The following is a 21,781-nucleotide window of genomic DNA, read 5'->3' as shown; positions in this document are numbered from 1 at the left end:
ACGAAGCAAATATCAAATAGGATTTATCTCTTTTCGCTTGCGATAATCTCTTTTTGACATGTAATCGTAATGTAGTTAGCTATTGCATCATTTACAAACACCGAATGTCGTCTAGGTAACGTATCTATACTTTTAAATATCATTGTTTCGCACAGAAAAATTATTATCTTAAATCGTTTATCGATTAATAATTCTGATTATATGAGTATATATATATATTATAATTGTAGAATATAAAAAATCTGTAGAGTTAAACGAAATGACAGAACATACAAAATTTTTGAATGTTTATTCGTTTAAACTGCCGAAATTATTATAAGTTTATTTAATCGACTTGACTCCTTGTTCATATGTCTGTCGCGGTTCCAATGTTCCTTTTTCTTTATCAACCTTCGAACAGACTTTCAAGTTTTGGTTAGCACCTTAGGACCACTGAAGTACTTACTTAAAAAAATGGTGTAATATTTAGGTACTTATGTCAAAGGTGGAAATAAATCATTATCTAGAAATAAAACAAAAAACATCACATTATTGTTTATTTGACGTAAGTCATTACTAAAATCGAATTATGCCTACAATATCACATTACCTATCACATAATTACAGTCCGACGAATATAATATTTAGGTTCAAAGTAATAAAATATATAGGTACCTAATAAGATAATGTTCATTAACGATTATAAAATCAAGGATTATAATATTTTCGCTAAAGGAGACCAAAGTAGGTACATGTTACTTCAAACTTTGATCTCAGATCCGACAGTATGCTAACAGCAAAAGCTGATAAACTTAGTCATGGATATAATTTCTATACGGTGTCCTTCCCGTGAAAGGGAGACAATAAGCACTTAAAAAAATAGGCAGTTGCAAATGACATAGCAATTTTGACATTAACATTGATAATAAGCTGTTGATGTGGCATGTCAAATTCCTTACGAAAAATACTTATTACCCTTTTATATCAAAGAATATATTATAATAATACAAAAAGGTAATACTACGGTGTCCGCCCTGTGTAAAGAAGACAATATTTATAAAAAAGTTAGGCAGGTGAAAATTGCACTGACATTGATAATGCGCTGTCAGTGTGCCACGTCAAATTCCTTAGGAAATATACACATTACCCTGTACAGATAATGAATTATGAATCAAATTTCATCAATGAGCTATTGTTTTGAGCGTATTTTTTTAAAAATAGTTTTATTTTCAGATCATTATATTATTTGACAATTAAACTACACAATATCTACGACAATAGTGCCCCCAATTCATCACCTACTAACACTTGACTTGGTTAGGTAGGTATCGTTATTATATAATAATTATTAAGCTGTCTATTATTAACAAGTGTACACTCTGAACAAAGAGATCATAAAATAAATAATAAAAGGATTACAATATAAAATACAAAACTTACATATTACTATTTGCGGAGAGAAAATACAAAAAATTTTACCAACCATCGCCAAACACATTACAGTTTGTAGATGTGCAATAGAATTCCTTCTTTTTATAAGGCTCAAACGATTTGACAGTTAATAAATAATTTAAGATCAATAATATGGTCTCCTTACAAATTATGACCTCAATAATATTATTGTGTATAATAAAATACATTTGCAAACTATTATATCATCTCAAATAAGTCAATAATCTTCAATTAAGTAGCAAAACATCCAGGAAGAAATGTTGCCATCGCGAAGATATATTTTATCGTTACCATTCGAAAAGCTTCAAGATTCCTGCAGCAGGTAAAAGTACCCACAAGAAAGTTATTGAATAGCATAAATTTATACTTCATATATGAGTAGATACCCAAGAACATATTTAAAAAAAAATAGGTAAAATTGAGAAATTTAATAAAAATGTAAAAAAAATACTACTACAAAACCACTTCTCCAAATATAAGTAATTTTAAATTTGCTTAAAAAAAATTTAAAAATTATCTTATAATTAAGTTTACCATAGCAGACTTCATATATTTTATGGGGATTATATAATAGTTTCCCCAAAAAAGAGGACAAGGCGCACACCGATCTGGCAGCGCAAAAAATATAACCTCAAAAGTTAGAGAATGTCTTTAACAGCACTCAAATAATAGATAGCGATGCAATATGGTAGGCACCTCTAACTCTGTAACGACTTTCTGTAGTTCGGTTCCGAATACCTTTCTCAAATAAATCCTTGTCTGTGCAAGCAATGAGATAGGATTCTTAGCCCGTTGGATTAATGTTTCTTTTTGCGTGGGCGATAGAATGTTGTTCCTTTTTATCATACAGAGATCGAATGACTCCGCAGCTTCGAGAAGGAGGTAGAAAATATGTTGATACTCTTCTAAGGTCACATTTTGAAGATGATTGAGTATGCCATCCGGGTCACGAAATTGTGTTTTCATAATAACCTGAAAAATTAAACGAAGGTGAAAGGCAAAGTACGAGGTAAGCTAAATGGCCCTCTAGCGTTGATAAATGTGCCAGAGAAACCTCATTCCAATAAGTAAGTAGAGTTTCGGATGTCCAGATTACTTTATTGAAAATATCCTTCTCTATAGAATTTATCACAAAACTTCGTAAGTATTGATAGTTTATGAGTATTAACAAAAACCAAAATACCATATTCTTTTTAGGCGTCATCCGAAATCGATTGAGCTATCGCTCATTCTTTTATGAACTTTATCAAGGCTTAACACATTTTGAACTTGTTGACCAGCTTACAACTTTTGCAACTTTGTCCAACATGTCTGATTGGATTGAATGGTCATATTTAGATATACATAGTTACATAATATTATAGTATACTATACAATATACATTAATGCATACCCACAATATGGTCAATATATAATTAAAAACCATCAAAATTATAATCAAATTAGTAAAATTAAAGGCACCCTGGATGGTGCGGTGCACCCTGCACCATCACTTGAATTATAGAGAAAAAAACGCATTACAGCTTGATTTACTATGTTGAATCAGCACGGGGGTGCAGATATTTGGGGATGAACTTCAATCAATGATGCTGAAACTCCCTCGACTTGTCAGCCGACTTCACCACCTCGATAAAACATATTCATTCCACCGGATCTTCTTTTAGAAATCATCATCATTTAGACAAGTATTTTTCCAATTTGGCAATTTTTTTTACATGGTATAAAGTTTTCTTCTAAGAGGCCAAATACCTTTACGCTCACGTAGGCATACTTATATGATTTTTCCTTGAGCTGGCAGAAATGTAAAGGTCGCGAGAGTAAACACTTCGATCTAATAATTTTTTTTTACTTTTCTGTACAAAACGGCAATTTCATACTTTTACCCCCAAAATGATTACATATTGCTTATTATATTAGATAAAACTAAAACTACGTTGAAGTATACCAAGGGTACGGGCAGTATTTAGTTGGACAGTTAGGCTCATCCGTTCGTTAATATAACTGGGAGCGATTGGGTATCCAGTAACTCTTGGATGGATTGGCATGGACACGGGTTCTAAATTATTCTTATATTTTTGAACTACTTATTTTATTTATTTTTTACTACGATCTGGTATTACAAGTATTGGTACTGCACAAACGGTTTTGTATCTCTTGAAATTTATAACTCTTGACAGGTTAGCTCTAATCAAAGGATTCCATTGAATCTTTGCTTATGACCTTTCTCGGACCTTCAAAGCTCGATTACCTTTATTTTTAAAAATGTAACTCAATCTCACTTACCCTAGCTCCGTGTCGCAACAACGCATGCACTATATCGACGTCAGGCTCCAAGTTGCTGGCTAGATACTCAGCCAGAGCTGGTCTGAGTTGAGCCCCGTCGTCTTCGTTGTATACCTTTTGATTCGGATCAGCACCACTTTCGAGAAGAATCTGGAATTTGCAGTTACATTCTCACCATAGGGTTTACTGGTATTGTCAAGTTTGAATGCTTTAGTTCCATAATTAGCCTGGACAATAATATTGTTACAACTTTGAGACTTCAAATTTGTTTTGCCTAGAACAAAGTGGATATGGAGCCGTTGGTCATCTGCAAGATACTTCAAAAGCTAGGTACCAGTTGTGTATTTGTATATGGTATTAAGCAGGAGTGCTATCATGCTTGGGTCAATATGGTGGTATCTAAGGGTGTGAATAACAGCGATCTTAAGAAACACTGCAATCATCCGGCCTATCATTCCGCCACTGCGGATGATGATTCGCTAGCCCATGACGCGAAAGAGAATACTGACTCCCTGGGCTCTCTCTTCGCGTCGAACTCGACTCTGGATGACCAAGGTACACCACCACCGCATATTCCGCGGTGCAACTCATACATGCCGGAGGTAAAATTCCGACATAGCTCCATGCTTAAGGCGCTTTTCACCTACGACATTCATAAATCGAGCGAGCCTGATGGCATTCCCTTGATATTGCTGCGATACTTGTGCTTCGCATTTGGCGCCCATCCTTACCCCTCTTTTCCGGCTCCTTCCCTACTTTAGGCCGATCACCGCACACCAATCCCTAATATGTACGCTCGAATCCCTTTAACTACCATCCCCTCTACTGATTCTTCTGCAAATCAATGATATGCTGCAAATCAGCAGTATTCATTCTTATGCAGGTGACACCACAGAGTATGCTTCCTAAATTGGCTGTGCCAACAACTCCGAGGATAGTGTTGACGAAATGCAGAACAAATTTTTCCAAAATTTAAACTATGCTTTGCAAAGTGTCCAAAATTCCCAGACGAGGTTAATCCAATTCAACTTCAACAAGACACAAGTTTGTGAGCTTACCGCTAAAATCTTTCCCTATGAAGACAAGGCCTTACTGGCCTCTAAAAAGGTTGGTGTAGTCAATAAGGCGAGACAGTACTTCTCTATAAGCTACCGTCTGCAACTATATATATAAGGCGCTAAATCGGCCTCACATGGAGTTTTGCCATAAATGTCTTGCCTCGCACAGCCAACTTGTGGAATCAATAACCGTCTGCTATTTACCCGAACTGTTACGACATAGGGACCTTCAAGAAATGAGCATACCCCTTAAAGGCCGGCAACGCATCTCTTGACCCCTGCTGTTACGGATGTCCATGGGCGGTTGCCTCACCACACCCATCACGTGAGACTTTGCCCGTTTGCTCCACTTTAATATATAAAAATAACTATTGATGGCTATACCAGCACACCCTCTTTCGAAAACTATAAGGGAATTCGGTGAAATCTTACACGAAAAAAAAAAGATTTATCGCGACAAACGAAGATTTCTCTTTCTTCGGCGTTATAATAATGAAGCTACACGTACACGTACATTTCACTTGAAATTTCCCAATAGTTTAAAAGTAGCTAATTTATGTTTAAGTTTAACTTGACACCAACTTCGAAATGTAGAAATTATTGACTTTTTAAAATTTAGTCACTTGTTAATAATATTATACGTCAAAGGTCGGTATTTATTGTTTTTTTTTTTATTTCAAGGAAATAATTTATTACAGTTTTGTGCCACTAATGATATCGTTAAGACCTGTGTTAGTGTTACACTTACTTTGACTATTTCTTTTCTGTTTGTAATATTATCCGAACAAGCAACATGAAGAGGCGTTCCTATCACAGAACTGGATGCATTCACGTAAGCGCCTGAAAGTAAAACATAATACGTAACAAAATGACTATCATCATCACATTGAATAAAAAATAAAGTTATAGTGATTTTTTGTAATTAGACGTTATAGATTATTATTGCTTTTCGAGAGCAGGTTTTTATTAGCAGAAGAATAAGCTGTTTAAGCAGCTGTTTATCCTGAGCCGTACTGTGTGCTGTAGGTGTAATACCTATTATTGGAGTCTATTATTAAGTACTAGTATTCGTCCGGGGCAGTCTCTCTATATCAGTCAAGCCCTTCCCCAGACCATTGTATCTGATGGAGTATTGGTAGAGTAAACAGCTTCATTGATATTGTGTCTAGCTGTCTGAAACCCGTCTCTTAATGGAATTTTTGGTAGTTTTCTTGTATATCTTACACAGCTCTACTGCAGCGGAGGTGGTATAATTCTAATGGATGTGATGATACTTAGTACGAATTTTTCATCCACAAGGCATTTGACTAGGGCTTGGTTAGTAAAAGTGGTTTTCTGAATTCTTTGCATTTCTGTATAACTGCTATTAGTTTTTGAAGATAGTCAGATAGATAAATTCCAAAGCATAAGCGAAACTATGACTGTTCTGAAATATGGCCGAAAGAATTACAGTTTTCTGTATTAACTAGAACTGGACAGAATCTTGTAAATATACGACAGAAGCTGATGAGTCTGTAGTTCTTCAGCTTCATGAACATTTTTATGAATAGTATGACTATACCATGACGCATGTATGCATCTACAATTTCGCATACAGGTCTTTGAATTTTAATCATGACTGGTATATATTATGCCATCTTTCCTCTAATATTTTTATTATTCTTATACTTTCTACCCTTGGAATGATTATTGACGGTACTGTACGAGAAAAGAAGTGGCGCAACTTTACCAGTATTTTATTTGCCTTTCTAAAAAATACCATTACTCAATGTACATTTCTGATTCCGAGCAGTCTGGCTGTTTAGATAACATAAAGTAAAAGAAAACGTTGAGGATAGTCAAGCTGAGAGTATGAAAAGTAAACTAAGAGGGGTTGGCCTAGGCGTTCATCACAATGAGGTAAGGGATGAACTGAAGCAAGGTTGACCTCTTGAGAGTTCCAATGTGGATGAAGTCCGACAAATATAACAAAACTGTGGCAAATAGAGACGACAGCGTTATTGATTATATATGTATTGTATTTACCAGCAGACAGCATTAGTTGTATAGTGTCGACGTCTCCTTTCAAAATCGCCAGATCAAGCGGAGAAGGCTTGTTTAGATCTGGACTCTCGTAGTTCACTTTAGCGCCTTGCTTTATCAACAGATTGACAACGTCCGTGTTGCCTGGAATAAACAATTATTCGACAGAATGAAAGACCTTTTTAGTATTTACATATTTCTACTTATTTATATTTATTAATTGGAAAACCAGTAGTTGATACATTTTTAAACGCTTAAATATATTAATGTTGACAAATGACTTAAATGTACAACAAATTAAGGTGTCCCAGCATGCACAGTCTTTACTTTGGTGACACCAAGAACATATTAATATATATGTATGGAATCCAAAATTTTTAGAAAGCGCTGGGCGCTTTTTAAAATCATTAGATCTCGTGTGTTGGACTCTTACTGAACAAGATATAAAAATTGTGACACACATGTGCTTTCGTAACTGCGAAAGTTTTGTAAATAAAAATAAAAAAACGTTTCTAGGTAACTGGTTAAAATGGTAGGTAACCAAAGGTATATCAATATTTGTTAAATTTATTGGAATTAATCGTCTCCGCTGTTAAAAGAAACAAGACATTGCGCTATTATAAAAATAAATGTCATTAAAAAATTTCTGTGCTAAGGAGTCTTAAATCGGTTGAAGATGGACAAATAATATAAATCGTCGCAGAAAAACATGGACCGGCAAGAGCACTGAACAGTGTAAAGTGGAAAAAAATGGACGAGGACTTTGCAATTTTGGTAAAACAGACTAGCTGTCGATGTCTACGAGAAGAGTCGGTTGGAATAATCTAAATATTGTAAATTTACTATGTGTCTGTATATGTTTTCGAACACTTACCACTTAAAACAGCGTAATGCATCACAGTTCTGTAGTCGTTTCTTGCATCTGCCATTGCATTGACATCAGCGCCATAACTGATCAAGAGTAGCACAGATTCTATGCCCTAAAAATAAAATAATATAAATATATATTAAACATAATTACAACCCGGTTATAAAAGAAAGTCAAAAATAAAAGCACAGTTTAAGCATAGGGAAGAAACGTTATGAAATTCGTTGTGAATATATATTTTTTGACCCAGAGGGCAATCTAATAAAGGTATGGATAAACCGGTCCCCGTACAAGGAACTTACTGTGTTCCTTGTACGGGGACTAAAGTAACAGTTAAATTGTTCAAGTATATTCCTTGAATACCGCTCTGTGGAGAAAAGCCAGACATCCATCAGGATCAGGACTAAGTGAGGGTGATATTTTAGTTTTTGGCATGTAATTGACTTTGTTGTAACATAGAACTAACCTTCCGTTGTCTAGCAGCTTTCATGAGCGGTGTGAGACCAGCTCTGTCCCTGGAGTCAGGGTTGGCTCCGAACATCAGCAGCAGTTCCAAATACTCTGGGTCAGAAACGAGATTGATCTCGGAGCCAAAGAAATATCTCTTATTCGGGTCTGCGCCATGCTCTAAGAGAAGTTTTGCAACGTCCTGTAATTTATGTTATTGCATGATAATTGGTTTTAGTGAAATAAGTTCACCTATTGCAGAAAATTATGACTTAGGTCTTGGATTTTTATATTGTGCGATGTGTTGTGACTTGGATCGTATTATTATCTACTGTTATCAGAAGTATTACTACGGATATCATAAGGATCTCCCTCATCAGCTCATCAGCTCCCGCGTGGAAAAGGTCGGCCAATGGATCATGGTTACAATTCTTCAAACTAGACTCATTGATATGTTAATGAATTATTATAATTGTAATTAATTATTCTCGGACCAATCCTAGATATTTAGATGCCCATTAGATGCATACTTATTTCTAAACATTGAGGAATTGGTTTCTCAAATTTATATATATCGATTTTCAGAGCAATTGATTAAGAATGCACTTATCACCTTTTGCAAAAACAGAACGTCATTTTACAGCTTTCGAAGCCGTAGGAAATTTATATTAATTTTAACAAATTATATTTGGCATCACCAACGGAGTTTCTAGTTTCCGAAGAACCATAATTTGGGATATTAGAAAGTAGGAACTTAAAGGGACATATGCGTATTTAGATGATATCACTGTGTGTGGAGTAAATGAGAAAGAACATACTAAAAATCTGCGTAAATTATGCAGCAGCTCAAAAATACGGTCTGACTTTAAATAAGAAAAAGAGTAAAATATCTCAGAACTCAATAAATTTTGCGATACAGTGATCGTTCATGTCCGTTATTGAGCCTACCTCCACCAACAGATTTACCGCCTCTTAAAAGAGCAATAGGCATGTTTGCGCACAACAGCAAATGGACCGAATTTTTAAGAGAATTTCAAAGAATCTATGCCCTCGCACATACACAGGTACCAATGAAAGTAGAGTTGAAGCTTTTTAAAAACTAAAAGCTGACATCGCAAAAGCTGCTGTTCATGCCATCGATCACAACTCGCCATTCACTGTAGCAACTGACGCATCAAATAATTCAATTGCAGCAATTAGTCTCAAGCTGGCAGACCTGTAGCTTAATTCACAAGAATGCCAAGCACTAGTGAACCCAACCACTAGGCTATAGAAAAAGAAGCTTACGCCAAATAGGAATCACTTAGAAAATGGCGCCATTATCTCATTGGCAAACCATTTCGTCTAATTGATCAACGGATGGTATTAATCATGTTCGATAATAAATGTAAAAAAAAGACTATTACAGTTCCAAAAGGAGTGTCCGTCCATATGTGGCCAATTACAAGTGAGTTTTTGTGTTACATTAGGTATTTAAAAATCTTTATTAAATAATTAAAAACAAATATCTTGCTCGGATTATGAACGAATATCCTCGTCACACATCAGCCACACTTGGCTACAAATGGTTAAAAAATTGTAAGAGCTGTGTCAGTTTCAACTGTCAGTTGTTCATTATGCATTTTAGTAGAAAGAAAACCATAACAGACAGTATTAAGGTTAAGTTTTTATTAAAGTTATCTTATGATAATGCGATAGTTTTGTATTCCCGTCAAAAGTTGAAAGTGTTGTTGATTAAATTGACTATGTAGTTGTTATTGTTGTAGGCACAATTTACTTACATAGTGTTTGTTCCGTATCGCCAGGCGCAAAGGTTCATCACAAAGAGTCGTGCGTGGGAATTCTTCACTAGTATCAGGTCTGTAGTCCACTGCTGCACCACTTTCTAATAGAAGCTTCACTAAATCTTTATATCTGTAATGAAATGTGAAGTTTTACAAAATATATCACCTATATACCACATAATAGCGGACCCGATAAACGTCGTGCTGCTGAAATGTTTAGATTATGATACCAGTAATATTTTGCGATAGCTACAGAGTAGAACTACTTTTTTTTTAAAAGAGGGGGCATTCGGGCAAGAGGCTCACGGGCTGAGGTAACCGGCCATGTATAATAGACATCCGCAACAACAGGTGTCAAGAGAACCTTAAAGTGAGAGTATACTGTTTTCTTGGTCCCTATGTCGTATCAGTTCGGGAAAACAGCAGCCGATAACTGCTTCAACAAAGTGGCTGTGCGAGGCAAACATTTTTCTTGGAAAACGCGGAAGGTAGGAATAAAAATTTATGCACTATGTGGGAATCGAACCCGCGCCTATCGGGTTCCAACCGAGAGCCCTTCCAACTGAGCCAACCATCCGACTGATGGATCGACCGTAAATCTTGGTATGTCTTATTCAAATCTCAGGTTGTGTCTCCATCTACAGGATCTACTTTACAGTTGATAGCTGCTACTTTACAGTCCATAAATTGGTACAAATTAAATTTTTAAAAGCTTAGCTTGTCCACCAAGAACTACTGTTTATTAATTTGTTCGGCTTATAATAGCGTTGATTGTCCATTTCAGGATGCGCATGGCAAATCCAGTGAATACTTCATCCTAAGTATTCTTCATCTCTTTTATTCACAGGTATGAATATAGCGATCGCAGAGCTGCTCGATTTGTCGGAGACCTAGTGCTCTGTGAATGGCTGGATTACTTGCCGTTACGTAGAGACGTCGATTCATTGTGTGTCTTCGAACGCATTTATCACGGGTAGAATTCCGAAGAGCTGTGTCACCTGATTCTTGCCACGGAATTCCACCTTCACCACGGCGTGCCGATTAGCATACAGCGTATATCGTACCCACTGGATGTGTGGCGTTCCTCCACAGTTCGTTTTGCAAGGAACTTTCTTCAACGTACGACAAAGCTGTGGAGAATGAGCTTCCTTGTATGGTGTTTCCGGCATGATACGACATGGATACCTTCAAAAAGAGTGCGTACACCTTCCTTCTGTGATTGCTCTTGTGTTGCAAGAGAATATGTGCGACGGCGATCACTTAACACTAGGTGACCCGTACGCTCGTTTGTATACCTTTTCCATAAACAAAGTGACAGAACACACTTGATCAACAAAGCAAACGCTACTTGATACAGACCCGTGTTCAGCAGAAAGATGTAAGGCACTGTATCCGCAATCATCTGTAGCATTAATGTCACAGCCTCGTACTAGAAGCAGTCTGGTTGCCTCCAGGTACCTCTGCCAGATCGCGTAGTGAAGAGGACGTAGACCTTGGGTCACAGGCTCATTTACCTGAAATAATAAATAATAAAATAAGACTCTTTTATTGCAGGCACGCTATTGGATCATATCAAAGACAAAATAATATTTTTTTTTACGACAATAAGTGACGAGACGAGCAGGATGTTGCAATGCAGTGGCGCTCAGGATTCTTGAAACACCCAAAAAATTCTGAGCGGCACTACGATTGCGCTCGCCACCTTGAAACATAAGATGTTAAGTCTCATTTGTAGAGTAACTTCAATAGCTATGTAGGTAAAGTCATCATATCATAACATCTGGCATTCTAAAACCAAGCTTTTTGCCAGTAATTCACGTCTCGAACGGCCACTTTGTGGAATCAAGTTTCTGGCTACAGTTTTCCCGAACCAATAAGACTAAGGAACCTTCAAAAATAGAGTATACTCCTAGCTTAAAGGCCGGCAACGCATATCTTTAACCTTGGTGTTGCGTATGTCAAAAAAACATATATATGGGGGGACAAATGGGCATGAGGCTTATGTGATGGGAATAATTGAGGCAACCACCCATGGACATCCGAAATAATAAATTTGAAGAAAGAAAACGGGCTTAAAAAAAAGATTTCTTGAAGAGTTAACTAAGGCTGCACCTCTATTTATCTCTTGTGGTCTTAAGAATAATGCGCAATGTCCAATAAAAGATGGCGAAAAACATTTTCCTCCGTGTTCAAATTTTAGGGAAATTGTTCAAATTTAGCGAGCTCAATGGGATTCATGTAACATGACTATAGAGACCGGTCTAAAACTAAGATGTTTTCTTCGCAGAAAACCACATATTTCATCACTGAACCTGAAGTGTGTGCTCGAGCATTTTCTTGCATGAAGATAAACTCCTGCCCAATATATTTAGCATCTTTGTGCGGTATTTTTCACCAGTCACGTTGCCCCGTATGACAACTAGGCCTGTTCACCCGCCTCAAGCGAATTTCGGCTCAAACTATTGATCGTTCCGCCGTGATAGGAATGAACTTCCTGAGGACAACGCAAGCCGTTCATGACGCCCAGAAGCACTCACTTATTCTTCTTATATCAGGATGTAAAACAAACCAGGATTCATCTGAAAATAATTACGACCCCACTGATGCACCGGCCATTGAAGGTACCACTGTAACCGCCAAGCACGATTGCCACGTCGAAGAGCTACGGCCCGCAAAGGCCTACGATAATTACCATAGCCAAGCGAGGTCTGCTCCTGATAGTTTGAGTGCTGACAGTCGCCTGGTGTTGCGATCGTAACCTCTCGAGTTAAAAGGCAGACGTCAGGTCTTTTCATTCTGTAGTTATTCGATATCAACCAGGATTCAAAGTATTCAAAGTAAATTTAATGCTTTTATTTTATTTTGTTTTTTTTTTTTGTGTAGTTCGGGAATCTTTGGTGGAGGACGCATATAGCCTCTAATTCTAAGTGGTGCTTTCGGTGTATTAGCTAGTATTCGTATAGATATACCTTAGCTCCACAAGCCAGCAAGATTCTTATCTCGTCCAGAGGTACCATCCTGATGATGGAGTCTGCCAGCTCCCGTTGCAGCGACTTGTCAGCGATCACCTCTGAAGGCATCTTGGTTGTGAATTAAATTCTGCAGGCAAAATTAAATTTGTTGTTAAACTTTTATCATCGCGGAAATTTGACATAGTTATGAATATGACCAAGAACTGGATCGAGTTGCATAGCCAACGGGCGATTTCTGCTGAACACCATTACATCCCACGGCTGGTAAGAACAGCTATGGAAAATAAAAACATCCTAAGTATTTTAATAGGGAGGAAGGTTTTAGACTAACGCAAACATGAAATCCCGTGCTCTCACCCTGCAGTACCGTTACTTCTGTGTGTCGTGAATTAAGAGTTCAAATGAATGTTTTTTTATTCAACAAAGGTACAATAGGTCGAAAATAATTTCTGATGAGCCTTTTATTTATTATTTTATTTTTTTATTTATATTTTTAAGAAAAAGAAACAAGATAGGATTAAAAAGTTAAGTTATACAAAAATTTTATACAAACAAAGCATAAAATAAAATAAAAGTAATGATTAAAATGTCAACATAATAAAAGTCCAAATCCAATTATTGTCAATAACTTTAAAATATTCTTAATCGTTAGGTAGTCCCTAATTTAAGATAAGATTATCACTGAAGAATTCTGACAAAGACCAAAACGAATTAGACGCACCGTGGATGGATTGATGTACTATTAGTTTCATGTATCAATGTGTCAAGAGTTTCTTGCCGCCTCCGCAGTTCCGTCAAGACAACAATTCATTCAATTAGATCGAAATATCGGCATCAAATTAATAAAATATATATCATGATCCCCATGTACCCGTCATAATCATAACAAAATTAAATTTGAACGAGAGCAGATCAATATTGTGTTTTATGCCGGGCCCACATAATACAAAGAAATCGGCGAGTATTTATTTCATACAAATTTAAAAGAGAAATATTCTAATACTCTATTTCCACCTGAGTTTAATTTAAATTAAATTAGTCTCTTGATTTTGAAGCTATAGCGATTTCACCAAACACATTTTTAGGCGCATTCAAAGCGCATTTACGAAATTCTAAAATTTAGTTTACATGTCATGCATACACAATAGAATATATCAAAAAGCAGTCAAAACTGTCATCAAAAAGTATGAACAAAATACCAATAACAACCAATAACACTTCAAACTGAGTTTAATAGATCTCAGTTTTACTTAAACGACTTTAAATTCCAGTCTTGATCTGGATTAAACACAAAGCGATTTCACCAATACATTTTGAGCATGTTGACGTAAACTGAGTTTACATGTCATAAACAGTAGAATATATCAAATTTGTCATCTATAAGTATGAACCAAATTGTTAAATGTCAATGTTTCTATTACGACAACGACAGTGACAGCTCTTGAACGCGTTCAAATAATGTTGAACGTCCAAAATTGTGTTGTTAAGATCAGAATTGAATCTATAAACTCGATTACAGTCGTAAGCTTAGTTCAAAGTTCTAATCGCGTTCTACTTCAATGGTGAAGACGGGCTTATTATGAATGTTTCGCATACATTGAAAAATCAAAATCTTAAAATGTCGTCTATATGGTAAAGGTCGTCTATATGCAAGTAGTTCCAATTACAGTTTGCTTCATATTTATTGCTTTTTATATTATGTTTGAATTGAGACAAACTAAAATAGTCCGTAGTACTCAAGGCACGCAATAACTTATATTGCGTTTTATCTCACCCAAAAACAAATTAGTACACTGACAGACACGTGAATATATGTACGCGTGTTTAGTCACAAGACTAATACACTAAACATTTTTCAATCGTTAGACACGTCCATTATTTATTATTATGATTATTGGGTAATAACTAGAATAAGGCTGCAGCAACACTTCGGTCTTTTACCGCGAGTGGTTACCAACTTAACGAACACTTTGAATTGAGACCAACTAGTTTAATAGTACTTAAGACACCCAACAACTAACATTGCGTTATATTTAAACCGAAAAATAAAGAACTACATTGATAGACACGTGAATATTTACGCGTGCTTAGTCACAATACTAATCCTATAAACAGCTTGCAATCGTTAGTCGTATATTATTGGGTAATAACTAGAATAAAGCTACGGCCACTCTACGGTTTTTACTGCGAGCGTCTACCTGTTTAACTGACACCAAACCGCTCGAGACGTACTTTAGGATTTAAAACGCCGAAACTTCACCGTTTTCATAATGAAGAAAGATTTTGAAAGAGCAGAAGAAACAGAAAATAAAGACGAGAATGCAAATGCTGCAAATATTGGTTTCATCCACTTACTAGAAATTTCCAGAGTTAAGAAGAGATCTCCAGTTTTTTCCATAATATTCGGATATCCGGACCGCTTTGAGAAAATCGCCTAAAATAGCTAAATTCACCCTTCTTCTTCTTCGGAGCTAATTTGGCTTTCCTTTCTATACACATGATATGGGGATTGGCAATCACTTGAAAATTTCGAGAATCAATATTTCGATACTGAGCGAGACATTAAGAGCAGTGTTATCAAAGAGTGCTGATCCAACAAATGGTCTTTTTAGTGGTAAAGCGCAAACTTGAGTCTTCTACGGGTTATACTGAATAAGCACGCAAAATTTTGTGAGCTGCACAACAGTGATCTCGATAAAAGACACATGTTTCCTCTAGTACTGAGAGAGATCTGCTGCACTCCACCTTAATTACTATCATTGACATTATAATGTTTATAAGATGCGTCTACTGTACTGATATACAGAAGGAATAGGAAGAATTTCCTTGGGAAAGCGCATGAACAGTCTTCGGATTCGAGCAATAACCGTCGAAAACAACGCATACTGATGAATCTGGTGGTCCAGTTGTAAAAACCCTTGGAAAGCCCTTAAGATAGAGGTTTGGAGAGAAGCGCTTTGTACCATATTCGATTCACAGATCTTTTTTTCTTTACATTAGTTGGCGTTTAATATTTCATGCTTAGTTCATTTCCCGGTCAACAAATACTCAAATTTAAAATTTGCTGTGTACCTTTCTACAAATGAGCTTTTCAAAACTTGCACCAGTCACTTGGGATATGATTGAAGACTGACGCGGTACTAAGTTATAGATACTGTTTCGTATCTCCATGCGTTGTTCGCCGTATATTGAAAAACATGACGCAATATTATGTGCCACAAATGCAATCTATTTTTTTCTAAATGCTTATCCACAAGTGTATCATTAGAAGTGAGGTAAGCTGTGCTATCAATGATGGCTCCGCTCCAAATGTATGGGCCAAGTCGAAAGAGTCCGTGACATCAGGGGGATTTCTCTGAAGCTTTGTGACGGGCAAAGTTCAATGGCTTTACGGATAGTCATTTATTTCTCTGTTTTTTAAACATTACGATTTTGAGGCTCGAAAACATTATAAGATTAGCGGAGTCGCAATAAGGAAAAGTCACCGTTCGGAAGGAGACTATATCAAAAATTGGAAGAATGTTTCAAGTCAAAAACCTTCAAATATAGCAACGTACAAACACTTGAATCTAAGCCAATTAAGTGCTTTACTTGGAATTAGGCATCAGAAAGCTTTTATGATGGTAAGAAAAGAAATAAAAGAAGGAAGAAAAAACGTGACCCTTCCACGTTCCAGATGGTGAGCTATTTCAATCCATGGCAGAAATCGTTTCTTTTATCGAGTACTGAATCCCCGTTACCAATAACGACAATTGTGCGATTTTTAAAATTTATTTATCGAAATACATTATTTACAAAATATAAACAAATAATACACATTGTAAAAAACCACAGAGGTTGACCTCAGTGCATTATATTAGTCTACGCCTTATGTTAGTTTTTTTACAAAATAAATATAATATAAGCTTAAAGTTACATTCTATACCTACACACAGACAATTACTTATATCTATCAACAGTCACAAGCAGCTACAAGTTCATTACTTACATACTAATAATACCTAAAAGAAATCAACTATACATAATATGTACCTTAACTATATTTATTTCAACAAGGACACCATCTCCGAAGCAATCAAAATAGAAATATTTCAAACATTTCCCAGGCAACCCATAATCATCCACGTTGCAGGCCGGTAAAATGATGCAAACTTGATTATGGGGTGCACCAGATCAGAGAAGTTACAAATAGGTACATGTGGCCCTAGTACACAACAACACATGTGGGGCTAGAGTGTAATATTGTTACATTTCATTGATACAGTTCGACTTTGGCTTACATTTAACTGGCAGAACTGGCAATTATTGGAATTTTATATACTCAGCGTCGAAAGGAACATAGTAATTAAGGGAAAAACTTAAAAGAGTACGCAGTAGGTATGAAACGTAAATAATTCAAACCTGGATTTGAATTCTATTTCTGCATTTTCATTCAGTCGAATTTGGAACACTGCGTAAAAATCGAATCGTACCTACAGGATAAAATATTATGCTTGGTAGACTGCCAATTCAAACTACGCTATACATGATTCGGAATAACTCGAACACAATTAACTCACGTGGTCCTGTTTACAAACATGTTTTCTGGTGTAATATATAACAGGTGCGGCAGTAAACATCTGTGTCTCAACTGGCAAATAATTTCGGTAGACCTGCTGTTGTTGTGGTACAATTTTATTTAAATGGCAACGAATTTTGATTGGACTTATTGCTTCGGTGTTGGCACTTTGGCCTAGTGGAAAGGCGGTAAAAACTATATCATATTTGTTCGCTACATTAAAATTCTGTCAATAATAACAAAAACAAAAGAAAACATTACTATATTCTGTAGTATTAATTTAAGACTTTTTCTACTAGATTCAGTAGTGATAATTTTAGATTGATAAATTAATCATAAAATTAAATCAATAACCAAATTTACTAATTTCCTGAATAAACGTTGAAATATTAATAATAAGTAATGTAAATAGAAACATTATAACTTAATTTAATATCGACATACTAATATAGGTACTTAGTTTGAACGTTTGCTACGTTGACATAAAAATAGAACAAGCTTTACAGAGCTGAATTAATTGATCTTAACGTCATAACAACGTCACTAAAGACTAGCTTTAACAACTGCGAGAGCCAATAAAATACACGATGCTTTAGGAAGCGATAACTCTTGACATGTATTGCTGTCAACGTGACCTTGTAAAGACGTTTTCAGAGCGAGTTTGTTTTGAATTATGGTATATATTACTGCTGTACGATAAACTTGTCAATTTGACGGTAAAGTTATATAAAATAATTAATTAGTATGTTTAAATAAAATACTTTTTAAAGGATGAGCGCATATATTCAGGGGGGCTCTGCAAAGGTCACGAAACGTCGGGTTAAATAAAATAATTAGTGTGAATAAATGTGAATTTTATGCAATAACCTAATGTATAAATATAGTTGTTACATGCGTATATATCCTTTAAAAAGTATTTTATTTAAATGTGTAACACTCGCGTTAATCAAAAAAAATCATTATTATGGCTAAAACTACATATCATTATTTCTCGATTAATTTAGCTTAAGTAATAATTCTGAAAAAGGTAACAAATTGTCCATTTTCTTTGTACTTTTCAATATAATTTAACGCAAGAATAAAATATGTAAACTAATTATTATTAAGATTATAAGGTATATCTAGACGTTTTATAAAATGGAGGAGGGCTTAACAAAATGGCGTCCATAAATAGATTTAGAGTAATGAACCAGTCCTTGACACGAAAGCCGGGTTTATTTTATTGGCAACGTTTTGTTTTCAATCTAATTTAAGATAACTCTCGTTTATCATTTTGTGAGTTTGCTGTATTCGGTATATTTTTGTCATGTAGGTACTATAAAATATGCGATAGGCTGCGAATGTCAGGGCAAAAATCCAATGCATTTTTTGGTCATAATCTCAGTAATAACCATATATAACCGAATTTCAATAGTTTATGAGCTATTACTTGCAATAGCCAAAGAATCGGCTTTGTTCAATAAATTAAGAATGAGGTAAATTAAGCCAATACTGGCTGATAAACGTGCAATATTCATTTGATCAAAAGAAAAGAATAATACTAATATATTTTATTTTTAAGAATGGAATTGTTTTGTTTGCAGCGTGTTGTCGCAAAATTACACTCTATGACCTGGATTGGATATATTATAGACTAGATATATGAATATCTCGACAATGCAGCTACTGTTACTGACTCTATATATGTTTAACAATAACAAAGAAAAGAGAAAAATTCATAACAAATAGCGAGAAACACTTCAAAATTGTTTTATTCCATCTGCCGTTACTATGGCTGTAGTTTGAGATATTGGCTTCGAATTTAGCATCCTCCATTTATAGCTGAACTTGTTATTTCTAGGTATTTCCAAGGTTTAAGGGATTATATGACACGACTGAGATTCTAATTCCAAAAGCTGCAGTCTTTAATGTACAAGAATCTATAGTTGTGCACGATGAAGAGCTTCTTAAGAAAGGAATTCACGTCAGATAAAATATTAAAGTGAAACTTTTATTACATCGTCTCAAACTTTTTCGTCTGTGTGTTGCATGTCGCGTGACGGTCGGGCGGCTCCTATAGCTCGCAGCAGCTGACCGTGTAGTGTATAGACTATTACCTACCTACCTACGAAAAACTTTTCAAAGCCTGGCAACGTGCTTGCAATTCTTTAAAGATGGTACTTTAAACACTCGATATCGAAACCTAGCTCAGTCTTAATACTATTCCAATACATAGGATTTCTGCTCGATTTTGTACATTAAAGGTGGCGTACCTACTGCATCTGATAGAAAGTTAAAATCAACCACACCAGAGTTTTTTATTGTGTGTTGCCAACCTGTAAAATGATAGTGGGTATACTTTAAGTTTAAAGGACCCTAAGTAGTATGGGTTGGCAATGCTGTCCATAATTACCAGTGGCTATACGAGGAGTCTGTGTAATGCCAGAAATCAAGGTTATGCAGTCGAACTTTTTCGGTAATCCTTCAAGATTTATTTGACAAGGTAAAAATGCACGTATACGTTATTGTTTAGAATAGCTCGATTTAATGTTTGGACTAAATTAAAAAAAGTTGTCAAAACCTACCATCCATTGGATAAGATACTTATGCATCAGACCTTAGAAGAATGTGAATAAAAGAATCAGTTGACCTATAGGATAAAGATAAAATACCACAAAACTAAATGTTTAATTGATCGAGATTGCCTGGTAGCGAAAATGCAAGACCGATTTGAAACAGTTTACAAACAAAGAAAGTGTAGGCGTGTATTTATATACATACATCGAAAATACTTCGTTGTTTACAAAATTAACACGGAATTAGTACTGAGTAACGAATTCTTCATTCAGAAAACAGTTCTCAGTATTCTGGATCCTTCTTTGCTGTACCTTCCAATAAGTGGCTAACAGGACGTTGAAAGAATACCTAAGTATAGCTTAAGATAATAATGTTCTAAAGAATAAATATAGTTTGAGGTAATAATGTCTGTAAATATCGTAAATAAAAACGGAATCCTGTTAATAAATTTATTAAAAAGCAATCGAGGAATGTAGGACAATAAAACTCTGGAGGATTTATTGTCATTTTCAATGTTATATTCTTTCTGGCTAAAATTATCTACTTATTTACAAGATCAAAAAGCAAAATCTATAACAATGTAGTTTTTTTGGCCATCAAGGCAAAGGCAGGAACACATCTTTGTAATTTACTTTCAATTGCTAACATTCATATTTGAACAAAACTAATTTTAAATTAAGTTTAAATAAATTATTATCTATAAAAACAAATAAGTGTACACTTACCTTATTATTTCGCCACAAATAATTCACAAAGCCTTTGTCTCTTAACTTATAAAACACTTTTAGCTGTTAATATTTAACCTCAAATGTAAATTATGTCTGTTGATTACTTTTGGTGTTTTAAACAGCGCTTAAATAAATTGTATTATTGACACAAACGCTTAGCTCAATAACTAGAAGTAAACTGTGATCATCACTTGAGAAGAGGAACTGGAGGAAAGCCAATCGGGCCGCTTGCCAAGTACGAAGTTTAACGATGTTGTAGGGTAAAGATTCATAATTCGACGATTATTCCATCATTATTAATAATTAAAATATCGATTGAAAATTATATCTATGACAATGTCTGGTCTATGCCAGATGATGTTTGATATTAATCATAATAATAAGTAAATAAATTAAAGTATATTTCAGATAAGTTTTATCCATACTAAGTAAGAAGAAACAGAGATCATATTACTATATTAGTAAATTATAGTATTAAGAGACAAGCTCGTTCCCATTAATGCATCTTTGAATAAAACAATTCATAATTTAAGAAATCCAAATGTAAAATTACAAACTAGGTAGAGCCGTCAGCCATTTTAAAGATACTTTGAAAGATAGGTATCAGTCGTGTGTTCGTGTATGGTTCTATTGAAAGATATACCAATCACATATTCTCTCGAAGACAGTAAAAAATTGGAGCGATCGCTTACTGGGCTTGCTGGTCTACTAAAAAGCCAAATTTCACTAAAATCCTTTTTCTTAATAAACCGTTTTCTCTTGGATACAAAATTTTTGCAGTTTCCCGCAAGGACTCTTTCAAAGAAGATGTCAAGCCTGGTCTTATTGTCGTTTTACAGGATATGCCCTAAATCGATTCATAAGGTTAAAGAATACCTACAAGTGGTTCGATAAAAATTATTGCTCTCCCGATACGAGGGTTACAGGAATCCCTATACTTTTCACTGTTAAATAATGTTTACCATTCAAGAGCACAAGTACAAGCAAAATGACAAAATGTACGCTTATAGCTCCAAAGATTCACAAGTGGTCGAATAAGTGGAACATGGTCCTCATTCTGCGTGAGTAATGGCT

At 35.2% G+C, this 21,781-nt stretch overlaps 1 protein-coding gene across 1 annotated transcript; it reads right to left on the bottom strand.

Annotated features, from left to right (window-relative positions):
- Positions 1 to 1,663: 1,663 nt before the first annotated feature.
- Positions 1,664 to 20,870, bottom strand: LOC126964423 (ankyrin-3-like). Its single transcript, XM_050807524.1, has 10 exons — positions 20,705 to 20,870; positions 12,863 to 12,992; positions 11,253 to 11,407; positions 9,891 to 10,023; positions 8,129 to 8,311; positions 7,669 to 7,774; positions 6,798 to 6,938; positions 5,521 to 5,612; positions 3,715 to 3,864; positions 1,664 to 2,403 (listed from the first exon to the last, which is right to left on the bottom strand). Exons 2-10 carry the CDS (start codon positions 12,971 to 12,973, stop codon positions 2,083 to 2,085), a joined length of 1,392 nt encoding a protein of 463 aa, XP_050663481.1. The 5' UTR covers positions 12,974 to 12,992; positions 20,705 to 20,870; the 3' UTR covers positions 1,664 to 2,082.
- Between the last annotated feature and the right edge of the window lie 911 nt (positions 20,871 to 21,781).

Source organism: Leptidea sinapis, chromosome 5 (assembly GCF_905404315.1).
Source record: "Leptidea sinapis chromosome 5, ilLepSina1.1, whole genome shotgun sequence".
In the NCBI taxonomy this organism is placed as follows: Eukaryota; Metazoa; Arthropoda; class Insecta; order Lepidoptera; family Pieridae; genus Leptidea; species Leptidea sinapis.
The sequence above is the reverse complement of the archived record's forward strand: the minus strand, read 5'-3'. Positions and strand labels throughout refer to the sequence as shown.

Bases quoted from the DNA above. Each gene is read 5' to 3' on its own strand.
- LOC126964423 (XM_050807524.1), bottom strand. From the start codon at position 12,973: ATGCCTTCAGAGGTGATCGCTGACAAGTCGCTGCAACGGGAGCTGGCA. The intron at 11,408-12,862 runs GTATATCTATAC...TTATTATTTCAG, and splicing joins TGCTGGCTTGTGGAGCTAAG to GTAAATGAGCCTGTGACCCA. The intron at 7,775-8,128 runs GTTAGTTCTATG...TTTTATTTTTAG, and splicing joins AAGCTGCTAGACAACGGAAG to GGCATAGAATCTGTGCTACT.